This window comes from Macrobrachium rosenbergii, chromosome 39 (assembly GCF_040412425.1).
Source record: "Macrobrachium rosenbergii isolate ZJJX-2024 chromosome 39, ASM4041242v1, whole genome shotgun sequence".
In the NCBI taxonomy this organism is placed as follows: Eukaryota; Metazoa; Arthropoda; class Malacostraca; order Decapoda; family Palaemonidae; genus Macrobrachium; species Macrobrachium rosenbergii.
This window is the reverse complement of record NC_089779.1, coordinates 17,764,833-17,782,332: the sequence shown is the minus strand read 5'-3', so window position 1 is coordinate 17,782,332 and position 17,500 is coordinate 17,764,833. Positions and strand designations below refer to the sequence as shown.

The 17,500-nt window shown below is 36.0% G+C and overlaps 1 protein-coding gene across 1 annotated transcript in view; it reads right to left on the bottom strand.

Annotated features, from left to right (window-relative positions):
• Positions 1–17,500, bottom strand: part of LOC136825616 (retinitis pigmentosa 1-like 1 protein) — a 106,030-nt gene that overhangs the window by 44,479 nt on the left and 44,051 nt on the right. Inside the window, exon 2 of the mRNA XM_067082203.1 lies at positions 3,724–3,793. Within this exon, the coding sequence (XP_066938304.1) occupies positions 3,724–3,793 (70 nt within the window). The remainder of the gene's footprint in view (positions 1–3,723; positions 3,794–17,500) is intronic.

Sequence of the window (17,500 nt, the reverse complement as noted above, 5' to 3'; positions counted from 1 at the left end):
AGAGAGAATTAATCACACAGTAGCTACAGTCGACATGCCTGAGATTTCTATATCAATGTGCACCATTATTTTATAGAGAACATTGCTTAAAAACATAAATTTAAATAAAATATATGTATATGGAAGTATCAGAAGCTCTGGACTACTTTATTCACATACAGAAGCAAAGAGTAGGAAATATTTACTCTTATTTACAGAAAGAGGATCCCGTCCAGTCCTTTCAGTGGACAGAATAATTAACTAGAACTATTCTACAAAATGATAAGGTTACTGGTAACCATGCTTTGTCTTTATGTTTAAAAAGAAAAAGAGAGAATTATAGGCCTATTTTAAGCTTTAAGGCTACAAAGACCTACGCTAGGCTAAGAAGAGGAACCTACAGTAAAAGTATCGCTAAGATTGTTGGCTATACAGCGCAGTTCATGCAGCAAAGAACAGTGGGGTCTCTAGTATAGGCTAAAGTAAAGGATAACTTACAGACTAAAGTCTTTTGCAGATGGTTCCAAGACAAGAACTATCTTCTAACATTATCCTCCAGTCTGAGTGTCTGTGTTCATGCTCTGAACTTAGACCTAAGCCAAAACTGAGCCTCTTAGTTCTGTACTTAGACCTAAACCAGCCCTGAGCTTCTTAGTTCTGAATTTAGAGCTAAACCGACCCTCAGCCTCTCAGTTCTGAATTTAGACTTAGAGGCTCAGGGGGGGTTAGGTCTCAGATCTGTACTTAGACCAAAACCAGACCTGAGCCTCTAAGTTCTGAACTTAGACCTAAACAAGCCCTCAGCCTCTCAGTTCTGAATTCAGACCTAAACCAACCCTAAGCCTCTAAGTACTGTACTCAGACCTAAGCCAGCCCTGAGCCTCTCAGTTCTGAATTTAGACCTAAACCAACCATCAGCCTCTTAGTTCTGTACTTAGACCTAAATCAACCCTGAGCTTCTTAGTTCTGTACTTAGACCTAAACCAGCCCTGAGCCTCTCAGTTCTGAACTTAGACCTAAACCAGCCCTGAGCCTTTAAGTACTGTACTCAGACCTAAACCAACCCTCAGCCTCTCAGTTCTAAACTCAGGCCTACACCAACCTTGTGGTTTAAGAAGCTCTGAGGTTCAAGTTCTGAACTTGGATCTAAGTTTACACTCCGAGATAAACGTAATGACTGTTTACAAGCTAAACGTGCCCGCCTAAACCTGGCTGTATTTAACAGACCTGTGGAAGTTTCTAGCCTCAAAGATATCTTGATAAAACACGAAAAAGGCAGAGATTTCGGTCACGAAAGGAATGGACAATTTTCGTCTATACTTTCTCAAACGTTAGGAAACTGTAAATTTCAAAATTATGAAAATAAAGTTATATGTTCAACAAGCTGGTAATTTTTTGTCGATCTGATCACAAATATTTAGGAACAATCAAAAACAAATTTTGAAAAAATAGTAATGGAATTCGCTCAACGAACTAGTAGTTCTTCATACATTTTCGGAAGCATTTTGAAACGAGGCATTCTATATTTTCAGGGATTTTTGAAACCTTATCTTAAAAAAACAGATAAAAAGGCCACATTTACGGTTAAAACTAATTCAAAACAGAAAAGTCTATAAATCAAAAAACCACATTATAAAAAATATATCCTTAATAAAAAAATAAATTCTCATGGATTCTAGTCCATCCATAGTCCGGCTAATTGCACAATATGTTGCATAAAACGTAAAAGAACTTAGGAGTGAAAAAATGAACGATTCCATTAAATATCTCTTTCTTAGGATGAGCTGCCAATCGATGTGGTTCCCCAAGGTACTTGCATAAGCTGTGATTAATTCTTTTATCACTACAAAAGGCTGCACAACTGCATGGGCGTGGTCGCAATTGCTCTCAGTATAAATTAGCAGAAGAGGTCTATTCACAAAACACATTAACAATTCAATAGTACAGATTAGGTCGAAGCAGTTTGCAAGATTAATCGGAATGCATCTAAAAAGGAAATAATGATCGACCCCCTTCAAAAGGCTTCTCATTTTGGGACTTTTGTTTTTTTGAATTTTCTGATTTTTTCTTGATTTTTACAGAAAACGAAAACGATAATTTTCCGATTTTTTTCCTGACATTTTACAGGAAACGTAAATGACAATTTTCTTTCCTTTTTCCCGACTTTTTATAGAATAAGAAAACGACAATTTTCTTATTTTTTCTGAATTTTACAGATTATGAAAACGACAATTCTCACATTTTTTTTCCTGATTTTTTTTTACAGATTATGAAAATGACAATTTTCTTATTTTTTCCCCTGACTTTTACAGATTGAAAACGATGATTTTCTAGTTTTTTCTGACTTTTTACAGATTACGAAAACGACAATTTTCTATATTTTTTCCTGACTTACTGATTACAAAGACGGTAGAGTAAACAAAGGATACGTATCAGAGATGCCATCCGCACGAGAACCAATACAGACCTTTCTCTATACCTTTATAAAGAGAGCAACCAAAGTCTTCAACAAGGGTTTTGCTGTAGACTCTATAATCTGCCTTAACAGATGAACTTAACATAAAAAATCTTCCCTCTTTCATGGCTAAGAATCTCTCAGATTTGAAGCTAAGAATCTCTATGACTTGAAGCTATGAATCTCTCAGACTTGAAGCTAAGAATCTCTCAGAATTGAAGCTGAAGCTAAGAATCTCTCAGAATTGAAGCTAAGAATCTCTCAGACTTGAGCTAAGAATTTCTCAGAATTGAAGCTAAGAATCTCTGAACTGAAGCTAAGAATCTCTGACTTGAAGCTAAGGAAATCTCAGACTTGAAGCTAAGAATCTCTGACTTGAAGCTAAGAATCTCTCAGAATTGAAGCTAAGAATCTCTCAGAATTGAAGCTAAGAATCTCTCAGACTTGAGCTAAGAATTTCTCAGAATTGAAGCTAAGAATCTCTGAATTGAAGCTAAGAATCTCTGAATTGAAGCTAAGAATCTCTTAGACATGAAGCTAAGAATCTTTCAGACTTGAAATCCAGTCTCCCTCTCAGACTTGAAGTTAAGAATTCCTCAGACTTTAAGCTAAAAATCTCTCAGACTTGAAGCTCAGTCTCTCTCATACTTGAAGCTAAGAATCTCTCACACTTGAAGCTAAGAATCTCTCAGACTTTGAAGCTACGAATCTCTCAGACTTTAAGCTAAAAATCTCTCAGATTTTAAGCTAAGTCTCTCTCAGAATTGAAGCTAAGAATCTCTCAGACTTGAAGCTAAGAATCTCTCAGAATTGAAGCTAAGAATCTCTCAGACTTGAAGCTACGAATCTCTCAGACTTTAAGCTACCAATCTCTCAGACTTAAAGCTAAGAATCTCTAAGAATTGAAGCTAAGAATCTCTCACACTGGAAGCTAAGAATCCCTCAGACTTGAAGCTAAGAATCTCTCACACTGAAGCTAAGAATCTCTCAGGCTTTAAGCTAAGAATCTATCAGACTTGAAGCTAAGAATCTCTCATACTTGAAGCTAAGAATCTCTCAGACTTGAAACTCAGTCTCCCTCTCAGACTTGAAGCTAAGAATCTCTCAGACTTGAAGCTAAGAATCTCTCAGACTTGAAACTCAGTGTCCCTCTCAGACTTGAAGCTAAGTCTCCCGGAGACTTGAAGCTAAGCTCAGACTACTCCCCAAAAGACTGAAGGACTGAACCTGTGCCTACTCTAAAAGACAGAAATGAAGAATAAAAACGAACAATCAGGTGTTAGTCTTACATCGCTCATCCGTTTGGCATAGTTCGATCCCCTCACGACACGCCGGTCGTACATCGGGTTTCCACTGCCCCTGGAAGGAAGAGAGAGAGAAAAAATATTTAATATTGTTAAAATATGCATATGAAAAAACCATTACCTATAGAGAGAGAGAGAGAGAGAGAGAGAGAGAGAGAGAGAGAGAGAGAGAGAGAGAGAGAGAGAATTAATATTATTAAAATACTTATATGAAAAAACATTACCTATAAAGAGAAAGAGAAAACAATTAATATTGTTAAAATAAACACACGAAAAAATTGCCTATAAGGAGAGAGAGAGAGAGAGAGAGAGAGAGAGAGAGAGAGAGAGAGAGAGAGAGAGAGAGAGAGAGAGAGAGAGAAATTAATTTTGTTAAAACATACACTTGACAAAACCATTACCTATAGAGATTTTAATGTTGCAAGTTATTCATTGAGACCCAAACCGGATCTTCTGAGAGAGAGAGAGAGAGAGAGAGAGAGAGAGAGAGAGAGAGAGAGAGAGAGAGAGAGAGAGAGAGAGAGAGAGTTAGTCACACGTGTAAAACCACGGTCAATGATTTTAGCAAAACTGGTCCCTCCTTCAAGGCTGGCATAATTGGAGAGTGTCTTCATCGACTGGTAGGAAATCATATCTTTGCCCTGAAGGCTATATTTGCATGGCTGATTTTCACAGGATTATTGTAGCCGATCTGTTTCGCTTTCGGATAATGCATGTGTGTGTATGCATGTGTATGTAGGTATATATGTGTGTGCGTGTGTTTCCAAGGCTGCGCTATGCGTGCACAACTTAATTTAAACCTCATAGGGAAAAAACTTAAAAAAAAAAAACTAAAATTTAGATTGGAATATGATTTGAAAAGAAATGTCCCTAAAGTGAATTATTATTATTATTATTATTATTATTATTATTATTATTATATTGGATAACTAAGTTTTTACCACGTTCCATATTTTTATACGATTTGAAAGTCCATCAATTTTAAGCAAATACATTAAGCTTTTTGCCCAACTATCATTTTAAATTTTTATGTAATGAGAAATCATTTAGACTTATATTTTTATTATATCAAAGTGGTTACGATTTCATATTTTGCCTTCCTCTGCGACACATAAAAATAATTTGATTTTGTTCAGAATGTGGGTAAATCCTCACAGCTTCCTGTTAAGTATAAGTTGATGATATGTATATATATATATATATATATATATATATATATATATATATATATATATATATATATATATATATATAAATATGTATGTGTAAAGATAATATTACGTACAAACTTAACAAATTAGACCAAAGCAAAAATAAAGTTATAATTCGATGAAAAAAGATAAATAAAAAAAATATGCATTTACACACGATGAATACAATTCAAGAAAGCCTGAAGACTGACCAATCAGCTTCCGTTGCATGTGGCCATGCTGATGACGTGAATAATGATACCTGTCTCATATCTGTATGGGACTTTGGGCACTGCGTCTGTTTAACGGGGTGTGGGGGGTAGGGGTGGGGGTGGGTATAATGACCCACTTGCTGATTTTATGGGTCCTCTTTATGGGTACTGTGATATTACCTTCCTAACTCTAATCTGGGTCCATATTTTCCTTCAACACGAAGAAGCAGAAGCGAGAGAGAGAGAGAGAGAGAGAGAGAGAGAGAGAGAGAGAGAGAGAGAGAGAGAGAGAGAGAGAAATAACAGTACACTCAAGAGAGGGACAAAGAAACATTGAGAAACAAAATAAGTTAATAAAAATAAAAAATGACATTTTCAGTAATTAGGAAGTACTAAGCGATTGTATTTATATATGTTTGGCTTCGATAAGCAGGAATTTGCGAGGAATGAATTGGAAGGGAAGCATTTAGAAAAAAAAAAAAAACGTATTGCAATGCCTTCATACAAATATACTCGTACACACATGCACCACTCACACTAACATACATATATATATATATATATATATATATATATATATATATATATATATATATATATATATATATATATATATATATATATATATATATATATATATATATATATATATATATATATGTGTGTGTGTGTGTGTGTGTGTGTGTGTGTGTGTGTGTGTGACTGTGCATAGGATCAATTTTATTATATATTCATTTATGCAAGCAAGCAATCTTACATAAAACAATACACACATACATACAAACACACGATCAAGCACCCACTCGTGTACTTACAAGCTGACAACGCAATAAAAACCTGAAAGCCATCAATCAATAATTGACAGCTTATCTGGTACGTCACCCAAAAGGTCAAAAAAAAAAGTCCTCGTTATTGGCAACGGTATTGACACGCACGGTGTACGACGTCATCTGCCAACATGCGAGACGTGAAGAATGCATTAGACTGTTGTCAGACACCAAAGTTTCTCTTATGGGATATTGACAACAGATCCTTAGGGGGGAGGGGGTGGACCATATTGTAATTTGGGTCCTAAAAGGTGCAACTTTCTTCTCAAGGAATACTGGGAATGGATCATCGGAAATGATACGTGTAATTAGACTTGTAACAAAATCTACGCTTCTTTATTATTATTATTTATTATTATTATTATTATTGTTATTATTATTATTATTATTATTCATAAGATGAACCCTATTCATATGGAACAAGTCCACCACAGGGGCCACTGACTTGAAATTCAAGCTTCCAAAGAATATTATTATTATTATTATTATTATTATTATTATTATTATTATTATTATTATTATTATTATTCACAAGATAAACCCTATTCATATGAAACAAGTCCACCACAGGGGCCACTGACTTGAAATTCAAGCTTCCAAAGAATATTACTATTATATTATTATTATTATTATTATTATTATTATTATTATTATTATTATTATTATTATTATTATTATTATTATTATTATTATCCAGAGGAGGAACCCTACTCATATGGAACAAGCCCACCACCACAGGGGGCCACTGACTTGAAATTCAAGCTTCCAAAGAATATTATGGTGTTCATTCGACAGAAGTAACAGAAGGTAATTGGAAATACAGAAAGACGAGATAAGTTATTAGAAAAAGAAAAATTAGCAAATTAATAAATAAAAATAAAAGTGCAAGTAAAATACTGGCAATGAATACTTAAAAAAAAACAGTAATGTGGCTTTTAACAGGACAAAAATATTGGTTCTATTTTGTTTGTGGGATACAAGCAATGTATACTTGGGGAAGATGACACATCCAGAATTATGTTGCTGATAGGGCCCAAATTCTCACGGGAAAATTGACTGACGTATCTGGCAACAAGTGACGTCATCGATGCGTAGCGGAGCAATATTCTTTAGCTCTCAACCAACCTCCACCTTTTTTTAAAATTAAGAAATAAGTCACTCCTAGTTTAAAAAAATATATGTACAAATGCACTTATACAATTTAGGAGGCTTTGTTCGTTTGGAAAATTACGCAACACGAAGCATCGATTTTTTCAACTTATTACATATTACCCAAATCGGCGCAGGAATGAGACCACGACAATGCGTGTGTGTGAGAGAGAGAGAGAGAGAGAGAGAGAGAGAGAAGAGAGAGAGAGAGAGAGAGAGAGAGAGAGAGAGAGAGAGAGAGATTTAATATTAACGAAATGTACATATGAAAAACCAATACCTATGCAGAGAAATTAAAGTTATAAGTTGTACAGTGAGACCCAAATCGAATCTTTTGAGAGAGAGAGAGAGAGAGAGAGAGAGAGAGAGAGAGAGAGAGAGAGAGAGAGACCCTCGGACAGCTGGGCTGTTTACCACGGATGGTGTTAACCAAGAGCCTTCCTTGCACGACACCATTTATCAGTTTAACGCGACATGACAGCCAAAAAGATTCTAGACTATGACAAAGCAGGCTTCTTCCTCTACGTAGGCAGAACACCCTTTGATGTCCCTATCTCTGCCACATGGATAAATTTCACTTTCCCCCCCAAACAAATATGTCTCTTCTCAGTTCCAGAGGTCTTTTATTCCTCACGCTGTTGGACTGTGGAATAGTCTCCCCGAGAATATCGTGCAATTGGAACTTCAGAAAGTTCGAGCGAAGATGCAACGCATTACTACCCTATTACGATTCTCCTTGCATTTTAATAAGTTTTTATCTATTTATTAATTAAATTTTCTTTTTTAATAAGTGAGATCTCTTATTTCTGTATTTCCTTTTACCTTCTGTTACTTATTTTGAATGAATTTCAAGTTTATAATGGCCCCTGTGGTGGGCTTGTTCCATATGACTAAGGGTCATCTCCTGAATAATAATAATAATAATAATAATAATAATAATAATAATAATAATAATAATAATAATAATAATAATAATATCGTTGGAAGCTTGAATTTCAACTCTATAATGGCCCCTGTGGTAGGCTTGTTCCATATGACTAGGGGTCATCTTCTGAATAATAATAATAATAATAAGAATAATAATAATAATAATAATAATAATAATCATAATCATAATAATAATAATGTTAACTCGGCGCTTTCTAACGAAGCTAGACATAGCGTGGACAAACGCCATCAGTCACTACCGTGAGAAGAATTGCTTTGTTGTTGGGACTCACGAAAAGACTTTGCTAGATATTTATTCGAATTCTTTGCCTCGATATCCTTTGCTGCATTCTGACTACATATTCTCTCTCTCTCTCTCTGAATTATAATACTGATGTATGTATTCTTATTAATTTTAATCTCTCTCTCTCTGCATTACAATACTGATGTATAATTATATCCTCATTACTTGTAATCTCTCTCTCTCTCTCTCTCTCTCTCTCTCTGAAATATAATACTGATGTATATATCCTCATTACTTTTAATCTCTCTCTCTCTCTGAATTATAATACTAACGCATGTATTCTCATTAATTTTAATCTCTCTCTCTCTCACTCTCTCTCCCTGTATTATTATGCTGACGTATGCATTCTCATTAATTTTGATAAATCAACCCCGCCCCTCTCTCTCTCTCTCTCTCTCTCAGTAAGTTATTTTGTTTTTAAATGCTCAAATTACTTTCAAAATAAACTCAACTCGGTATTTTAATCACAGGGCGCTCATACATATGAAGAAACACATCCATAAGTAAAAGGAAACGCAGTTCATTAGAGAGAGAGAGAGAGAGAGAGAGAGAGAGAGAGAGAGAGAGAGAGAGAGAGAGAGAGAGAGAGAGAGAAATAATCACCTTGAGCTTAAATGGAACAATTACCTTCCTCCAATTTGCAAATCGTCAGTCATTTTAAACGAGCGAAAACTGGAAAGAATTAAACCTTGACAGTTCGGGTCACAAAGGAATGACTGGCATCCACTTAATAGCTTCTGAATATCTTCAGGAGTCTGTATGTGTCTGTGTGTGCTTGTGTCTGCTTTTCTTTGCTCGTCTGTGCCACTGATACCTTGGAAACTCCAATAGAGTCTAATGGACGATTTGCATACGCCTGCCTATTAATTTCTATCCAGAACAGCCTCCTTGAAGAGGATGTTGTGCAATTGGAACTTCTTCAGAAGTTCAAGGGAAGATGCAATGCATTGCTACCCTAATATTATTCTCCTTGCATTTTAATACTTTTTATCTATTTATTAATTTTTTTCCTTTTTTTGATAAGTGCTTCATAATAATAATAATAATAATAATAATAATAATAATAATAATAAACTTGAAATTCAAGCTTCCAAAGAACATGGTGTTCATTAAGAAGATGTAAGAGAAGCACGGAAAGTAGAGATATCCCTTATTAAAATAAAAGAAATTAATAAACTAATAAATAGATAAAAAAAATGTATTAAAACGCAAGGAGAAAAGCATTAAGGTACCAAACACAAAGAGTGTTGTCGGTTCAGATAAAATCGCATTGCCGTGTTGACCTGACCCTGAAAAGATCTGCTTAGCCCTGGGGGGAAAGGGGAGGTGGGGAGGGTGGGTTGTGGGGTCTAGGAGAGAGGGGAATGGAGACCCCCCCCCCGCTGAAGCCGTAATGAACGTGAATCATTCATGAAATTATGGGACCCTCGAAGGGCTGCGTGGGAATGATACAGATGACTGTGGATTGTCCAGGTGTGAAACATGCAATGATGAGAGAGGGGGCAAATAATGAAGTGCTTGAGAGAGAGAGAGAGAGAGAGAGAGAGAGAGAGAGAGAGAGAGAGAGAGAGAGAGAGAGAGAGAGTTCTAAGTGTTTGAAACTTGATTCCTAAAGGATAATAGGTACTATGTTTAAATGAAAGACCTTGAGAATACAAAGAAATGACTTGCATACATTCAAATTCTCCTCATATTCATCTTCTGAATAATAATAATAATAATAATAATAATAATAATAATAATAATAATAATAACAATAATAATAATAATAATAATAATAATAATAATAATAATAATAATAATCTCCCAAATATTGCATACGAATAGATTTCACCTTTTCAATAATAATAATAATAATAATAATAATAATAATAATAATAATAATATATTATTATTATTATTATTATTATTAACACATCTCCCAAAACATTACATATTAATAGGATTCATATCCTGAATAATAATAATAACATACTATAAAAACACTTCCAAAATCATTGTCAAGAAGGAAACTTCTAGCTTACCAAAACTTCCACTGAACTCCGCTATTTTTGGCAATCACTGGCGACAGTGACGTAGCGATAATCCCTGAAAATCAATTCTGGAATTTGCACGTCAAATTTACCTAGCCGGATCTCACAGAGGATGGAAAATTCCTGTCCAAGCACACGTGTGTGCATGTTGTTGTTGTTATTATTATTATTATTATTATTATTATTATTATTATTATTATTATTATTATTATTATTATTCAGAAGATGAACCCTATTCATATGCAATACTTTGGGAGAATATTATTATTATTATTATTATTATTATTATTATTATTATTATTATTATCATTATTAATCATAAGACGAGTCCTATTCATATGCAATACTCTGTGAGATTATTATTATTATTATTATTATTATTATTATTATTATTATTATTATTATTAAAATAGTTTTACCAGACCACTGAGCTGATTATCAGTTCTCACAGGGCTGGGCCGAAAGATTTGCTTTGACTTATATTTATTGTTTTTTTTATATATTTTTTTCAATCAAATTACAATTTTTCAAAAACACTATGATTGGCTTAATTGCAAATGTCGAAGTTTCTAACAAAATTTCACAGATGGGTGTATTTCTAAAACTTAACATCCACACAATAAATGTTTGACTGCGTGCCAAAGCAGCCTAGTTACATGAATGCTTTCAGCCCCGTTGACTGAGTGATTGCGAGTTATTTGGCGTCTCTTTAGCCATGCAACTCTCAACTTAAATCTACACGGATTAAAAATATAAAAAGCATGATGAAAGGAAAGATGAGTTTGAGTGTTGCTGACACAAAAAAGAAATCATATAAAAATACATGAAATTTAACAAAAAACAATAAAAACAAGTAAAAAATGCTCCGAAGTTTCTTCGGCGCAATCGAGTTTTCAGTACATCGTTTAATCAAGGCCACCGAAAATAGATCTATCTTTCGGTGGTCTCTGTATAATGCTGTATGAGCGCGGCCCATGAAACTTTAACCACCGCCCTGTGGTGGCCTGGCCTACATCGTTGCCAGAAGCACGACTATGGCTAACTTTAACCTTACATGAAATAAAAACTACTGAGGCTAGAGGGCTGCAATTTGGTACGTTTGATAATTGGAGGGTGGATGATCAACATACCAATTTGCAGCCCTCTAGCCTCAGTAGGTTTTAAGATCTGAGGGCGGAGAGAAAAAGTGCGGAGAGAAAAAAGTGCGGACGGACAGACAAAGCCGGCACAATAGTTTTCTTTTACAGAAAACTAAAATCTGTGGAGTTAACAATTAAAATCTTGAAGCAATAAAAAAAAAAGTATATGAATATATCTAACTTGAAGTCAAAAATACAAGAACGCACACGCCATTTTTTGGGTATGTGATAAAAAAAAAAAAAATAAATAAATACATGAATCATTAACAAATAAATAATACAAAGAAACAGATATGGTGCCACTATGTTACGGAAATGCTCCTTCAAATGGCAATATATATTATACATACATACATATATATATGTATGATATATATATATATATATATATATATATATATATATATATATATATATATATATGAATATACATATGTATTACATATATGTATATATTATATATGCACACATATATATATACTGTATATATGTATATACAATACATATAAAATACATAGACAGAGATAGCTAGACAGTTAGTAATTATACCCCTCACAGTTGGGAAACAGCGAATGACCCAAATCAGGGTAGCGAAGTGCATGAGGCTAGCAACTGCATCCCCTCCAAAAACGCGACGAGAACCGGGAGTTAAAACTCCCCCTGGAACTCAACCTCTCACTTAAAAAAAAGTACACAAATGTCCTCAAGTAGCACTCTAACAATAAAGGAATATTGCTTCCAAGCAACAAACGAATCGAAACTCAAATGAAATACAACTTTTTTACCATCGAGTTGATTTATGCAAGCGTCAGCTGGGTGGAAGGTACTGGACTCTCTCTCTCTCTCTCTCTCTCTCTCTCTCTCTCTCTCTCTCTCTCTCTCTCTCTCTCTCTACAGCTCAATTATTGCCTTCCAGCCAACGCAAACAAAGTACTCGTCCCGGCGTCTAGGTGACGAAACTGCGCCACTCCACAGAAGTGCCACCTAAGGCTACTTGGTGGAAGGAAGGTCCGGCCATGTTTATACGCCTTTGTGCATCGTAACCCATTCTTCCTACATGACTGAACACGTCTTGAAATAGACTGAGCTATCTTTTCAACTCCATAAAACTTCTTTTAACTTCCTACACCGCTCGAAGAACAGAGTAGAATAGAATATGGACTTTAGGGAAGCTCTGGGACCTGTGAGGTCATTCAGCGCAGACAGGAAAATTGAGAATAAAAGGTGTGAAAGGTGTAACAGGAGGAAAAGCTTTTGCATTCTCACTATGAAACACTTGTTGAAGATGGAAGAAAGAATATGGCTGGGGGTACAGTAAAAGGAATGAAAGGGGTTTCGGTTAGAGTCCTAAGGAAGGGACGCTGCAAAGAACCTTGAAGTATTGCCTACAGTGCACCGCGCGTGAGGTGCACTGACGACACTACCCCCTTACGGCCACCACAAGAAGAGATGGATAAAGAGCCTTAAAGATAAAGAGGAAGATAAGTGACACTAGATCAAGGTCATGAGAGGTGAAGGGTCAGAAGGGGGGCGGGGGTTCACTCTGGAGAGACAAGAAAGAAAACTGACGATTACAATACATTAATACAAATACAAAAATAAAACGGCAGATGGGGGAAAAAAACCATAAGGAGAAACCGGTTCAAACCGGACTGAGAAACCTCAATTTGTAAGCCGGACCAAACCAGATTTTAAGTGGATTAAACGATCACAGGTGGAGAGAGAGAGAGAAAGAGAGAGAGAAGGCATGACAGAGAGTGAAAGGAGGAACGAAAAGAGAGAGAGAGAGAGAGAGAGAGAGAGAGAGAGAGAGAGAGAGAGAGAGAGAAGGAATGAAAGAGGTTCTGAGAATGGAGGAATGACAAAGAGAGAGAGAGAGAGAGAGAGAGAGAGAGAGAGAGAGAGAGAGAGAGCCCCTAGGCGTAAATCAGACAAGGTCAACTTCAACGGAATCCAACGCCCATACGCGCAAGTCCTCGAACGAGGGTAGAAAGTCCCCGGTGACACTGAGATCAAGAAAATAAAAATAAAAATGCCACTATTGCTCGTACTACCATTACTATACCACCTGGCTGCCTGATCGATCTCTCTTTGAACCGATGACGCAACAGCCTACAAACCCGCTAAAAATAGCGGCTAAATGCCAAAGTAGCGAAAACACTGTTGACAAAAACATCGACAAAAACATCGATATCGGCGTTTTGTAACGGAAAACAATAAGTAAAATTTAACGCCAGAGGTAAAATCAGACCACCATTAATGAAAACAACAGGAAACAGCGGAGAAACAACAGCGGAATAAGGATCGACAGTCGAAACAAGACAGCAAAACGAAAGTGAACGTGGCCTTTTCAGGTTGAGCGCCGAATTGCCATTTTTGCATTTTGCATTGTCTAGTCTGAAGAATGGCGCTCAGCTTCGTGAAATTTTAACGAATTTGCCTTTGCTTTTTTTTTTTTTTTCAAAGCATTTCGTCTTCAACTGTCCCGTCGGATGAACTGTGATCTGATAACTTAATGTTTTGTTGTAGCTTTGAGCAAATCATGATTTAAAAAAAATAATTATCATACTTTTTTTATTCCCGGTTGATATTTGAGTTTTTTTCAATGTACTGCGAACATAAGGTATTGTTTTCCTATCTTCAACTAATAAATTAATGCCTTGATGCTTTATGATTCATAATAAAAAAGTTCACCCCTATTCTTGTCTTATTCCCATTTATTTGTTTTTCCAACAGATTTTCCTTTCCTCACCAGCAACCTGTTTCTATACAAAGAACTTCCCAGATGATAAAAATTCAGGGTATACTATACAGAGCGTCGTGAGTTACAGTAAAATATACTCAAACTGTACTGCAGTCATTCTACTACTCGAAACGGCATTCCAGAATCCAAACTAAACCAACTGCAAAAAAAAAAAAAAAAAATATAGTAAACAATAAAAATGGCAATTGATGTCTTTCATCTACTGAACTACTAGAAGGGTCTATATTTCGCCTAACGAACCTGCCTTCAGTGTACATAGCAATATACTTTGATCTGCAGATAACTCTGCAACACGCAAGGCTTGGCTAATCTCTCTCTCTCTCTCTTTCTTTCTTTTTCATTCCTTCTTTGCCCCTCTCTCTCTTTCTCTCTCTCTCATTCTTCTCCTCTCTCCCTCCTTCCTCGTTTGTCTCTCTCTCTCATTCCTCCTTTCTCACTCTCCCTCTCTCTCATTCCTTCTCGCTCTCCCTCTCTCATTCCTCTGTTCTCTCTCTCTCTCTCTCTCTTTCATTCCTCCTCCTCCTCCTCCTCTCTCTCTCTCTCTCTATCTCTCATTTCTCCTTTCTCTGTCTCCCTATCTCTCTCCTCTCTAATTCTTCTCTCTCTCTCTCTCTTTCTCTATCAGAAAAACGTGTTCTATTTCCAACAGGCCAATGAGAAATAGCTACACGTAAGACTTAGCTAATCTCTCTCTCTCTCTCTCCTCCTTTGCCCCTCTCTCTCTCTCTCTCTCCTCCTTTGCCCCTCTCTCTCTCTCTCTCCTCCTTTGCCCGCCCTCTCTCTCTCTCTCACTCTCTCCTCCTTTGCCTCTCTTACTCTCTGTCTCTCATTCCTTCTCCTCTCTCTCTCTCTCTCTCTTTCATTCCTTCTTTTCTCTCTCTCTCTCTCTCTCATTCCTCCTCTCTCTCTCTCTCTCATTCTTCTCCTCTCTCTCCCCTTCCTCGTTTGTCTCTCTCTCTCTCATTCCTCCTTTCTCACTCTCCCTCTCTCATTCCTCCGTTCTCTCTCTCTCTCTCTCTCTCTCTCTCAGGAGAAAGCGCTCTATTCCTAACACACCAATGAGAAATACCCACAGTATGTCGGCACCTTTGAGTGTCTAGCTAACTATGACCTTTTTTGTCAAGGCTGATATTTGTTTTCATGGCCGCGTTTATTTCTGGAACATTCCACGAGTATTTCTGGGAAGCTCATGGCAATCCAGGCGCGTGTCAGGTGTATTTCTGGAAAGTTTCTGGATCTTACTCGAAACAGAGCAGGCTCCTTTATGGAATATTCCGGAAATCCTTTATGGAATATTCTGGAAATCTTTTATGGAGGATTCTGGAAATTCTTTATGGAAAATTCTGGAAACGTTACTTATGCATTCAAAATAAAATTCTTAAGCATCGTGAAATATTTCTGAAGACTTGTGGAAAATTGCTGACTCATCTCTAGAGAATTTCTGAGTCACTCACTCACTCCTAAAGACTTCCTGAGAAATGACGAGTGACTAATCTCTGAAGAATCTCTGAGAAATTATAGATTTACTTCTGAGAAATGACTGGGAATTTATGGACTCAGAAAGATTGCTGAGAAATTACTGACTCACTTTCGTACAATTTTTAAAGATTTGTCGACCCACTTCTGAAAGATTTCTGGGAAATTGCTCTCATATATCGATTATTTCTGGGAAATTACTTCCATTTCTAGGTCTTGGTGGCTATTACAGACTTATTTCTTTAGAATCTCGAAAATATTTCTTTACGCTTTTTTAGAGTGATGATTCAATATACGAGTATATCTGGAGCATTACCTGGGATAGTTCTCTCCCAAGGGATTCACAACCCTTCATTAGGCCTTTCCCCCATTTAATATTGTTCAAGGAATCTATCTGCGTGTTCAGCTGATTGAACTTTCAATCCTCTGAATAAAAACATCGTTAATGGAAGTACAGTAGATACAATAACGGCCATTAAATGTCGTTATCTACAACGTAAGTCAAATCTCATTAAAACGATATAAAAACGAAGACGTATAATAAAAATCAAAAGCAACTAACATTCATGCACCTGCTATATAACTCACGAAAAGCTATAAAATAAAGTAGAGTGGTCTGACTGATTTAGGGAATTTAGCCAAGCAAAACACGCAACTTAAAAAAAAAACCATACACAGAGGCAAAACTCACACTTGCATTCCATAACACTCTTATAAACGCTCCCACTAACGACAAAAAGTACCACGGAGTTAAACCGTACCTCACGACAGGACACGCGAGGTTTTAAAAACCGGTCTATAATCGTCGCAGAACGTGTGCCCTAAGTTAAAACTCCGCGAAATATCCTCCCAGCGACGCAAGCCGTTAGCGTCTTTGGTAATGGCCTGCGGAGAGTTATGTCATATGCGCTAAATTAAAACTCTGCGAAAGATCGTCACAGAGTTAAACCATCCCAATGAAGCCGTTAGCGTCCTTGGTAATGGCCTGCGGAGAGTGATGTTATTATGTTCGAAGGTCAGATCTGAGGCTCGCTATTGGCTGACACGGCTATGACGTGGAACACTTATTGGTCTGTTCACTTCAAAGTGGTTACAAGCACTTTAAGTGAGGTTGCTAGATTCAACGCAGGTAAGTTGCAACGTGTTCGAGAGCTGAGGACAAGGCACAATTTAAAGTTTGTTTTTAATTATACGTCATCATGGTGAAGTTCATTCATTCACGCGAATTCGTACGTATGTAAATGTATATTAAATATATATATATATATATATATATATATATATATATATATATATATATCAATAATAATTTAATATAAAGCAAGGCAGTATCGATTATTATCCTCCCTCTTATAATTCTAGTGTCTCATTAAGCGATTTTAAAACTGCCATAATAAAAAAAATATATACTCCATATTTAACTATACATTTTGGCAAACGACGCTCCTATACCTTAGGCAGAGACAGAAACAATTTAAAATACGGACATATTGATTACTTTGTCCTTCTGGCGTCGCAACATTAAAGGTCACTGGTTCAGAAAGGCAAGTGCTGACTTGTTCACTAGTTGCTGTTATTATTATATTAAAAGATTAAAAAATTTGTTATTGTTATATTCAAAGGTTAAAATGAACATGTCTTATTTTATTTGTTATTTTTATATTCAAAGGTTAAAATTAATGTGTCTTATTTTATTTTTTTAATGCTACATTCAAAATTTGAAATGAATGTCTTAATTTAT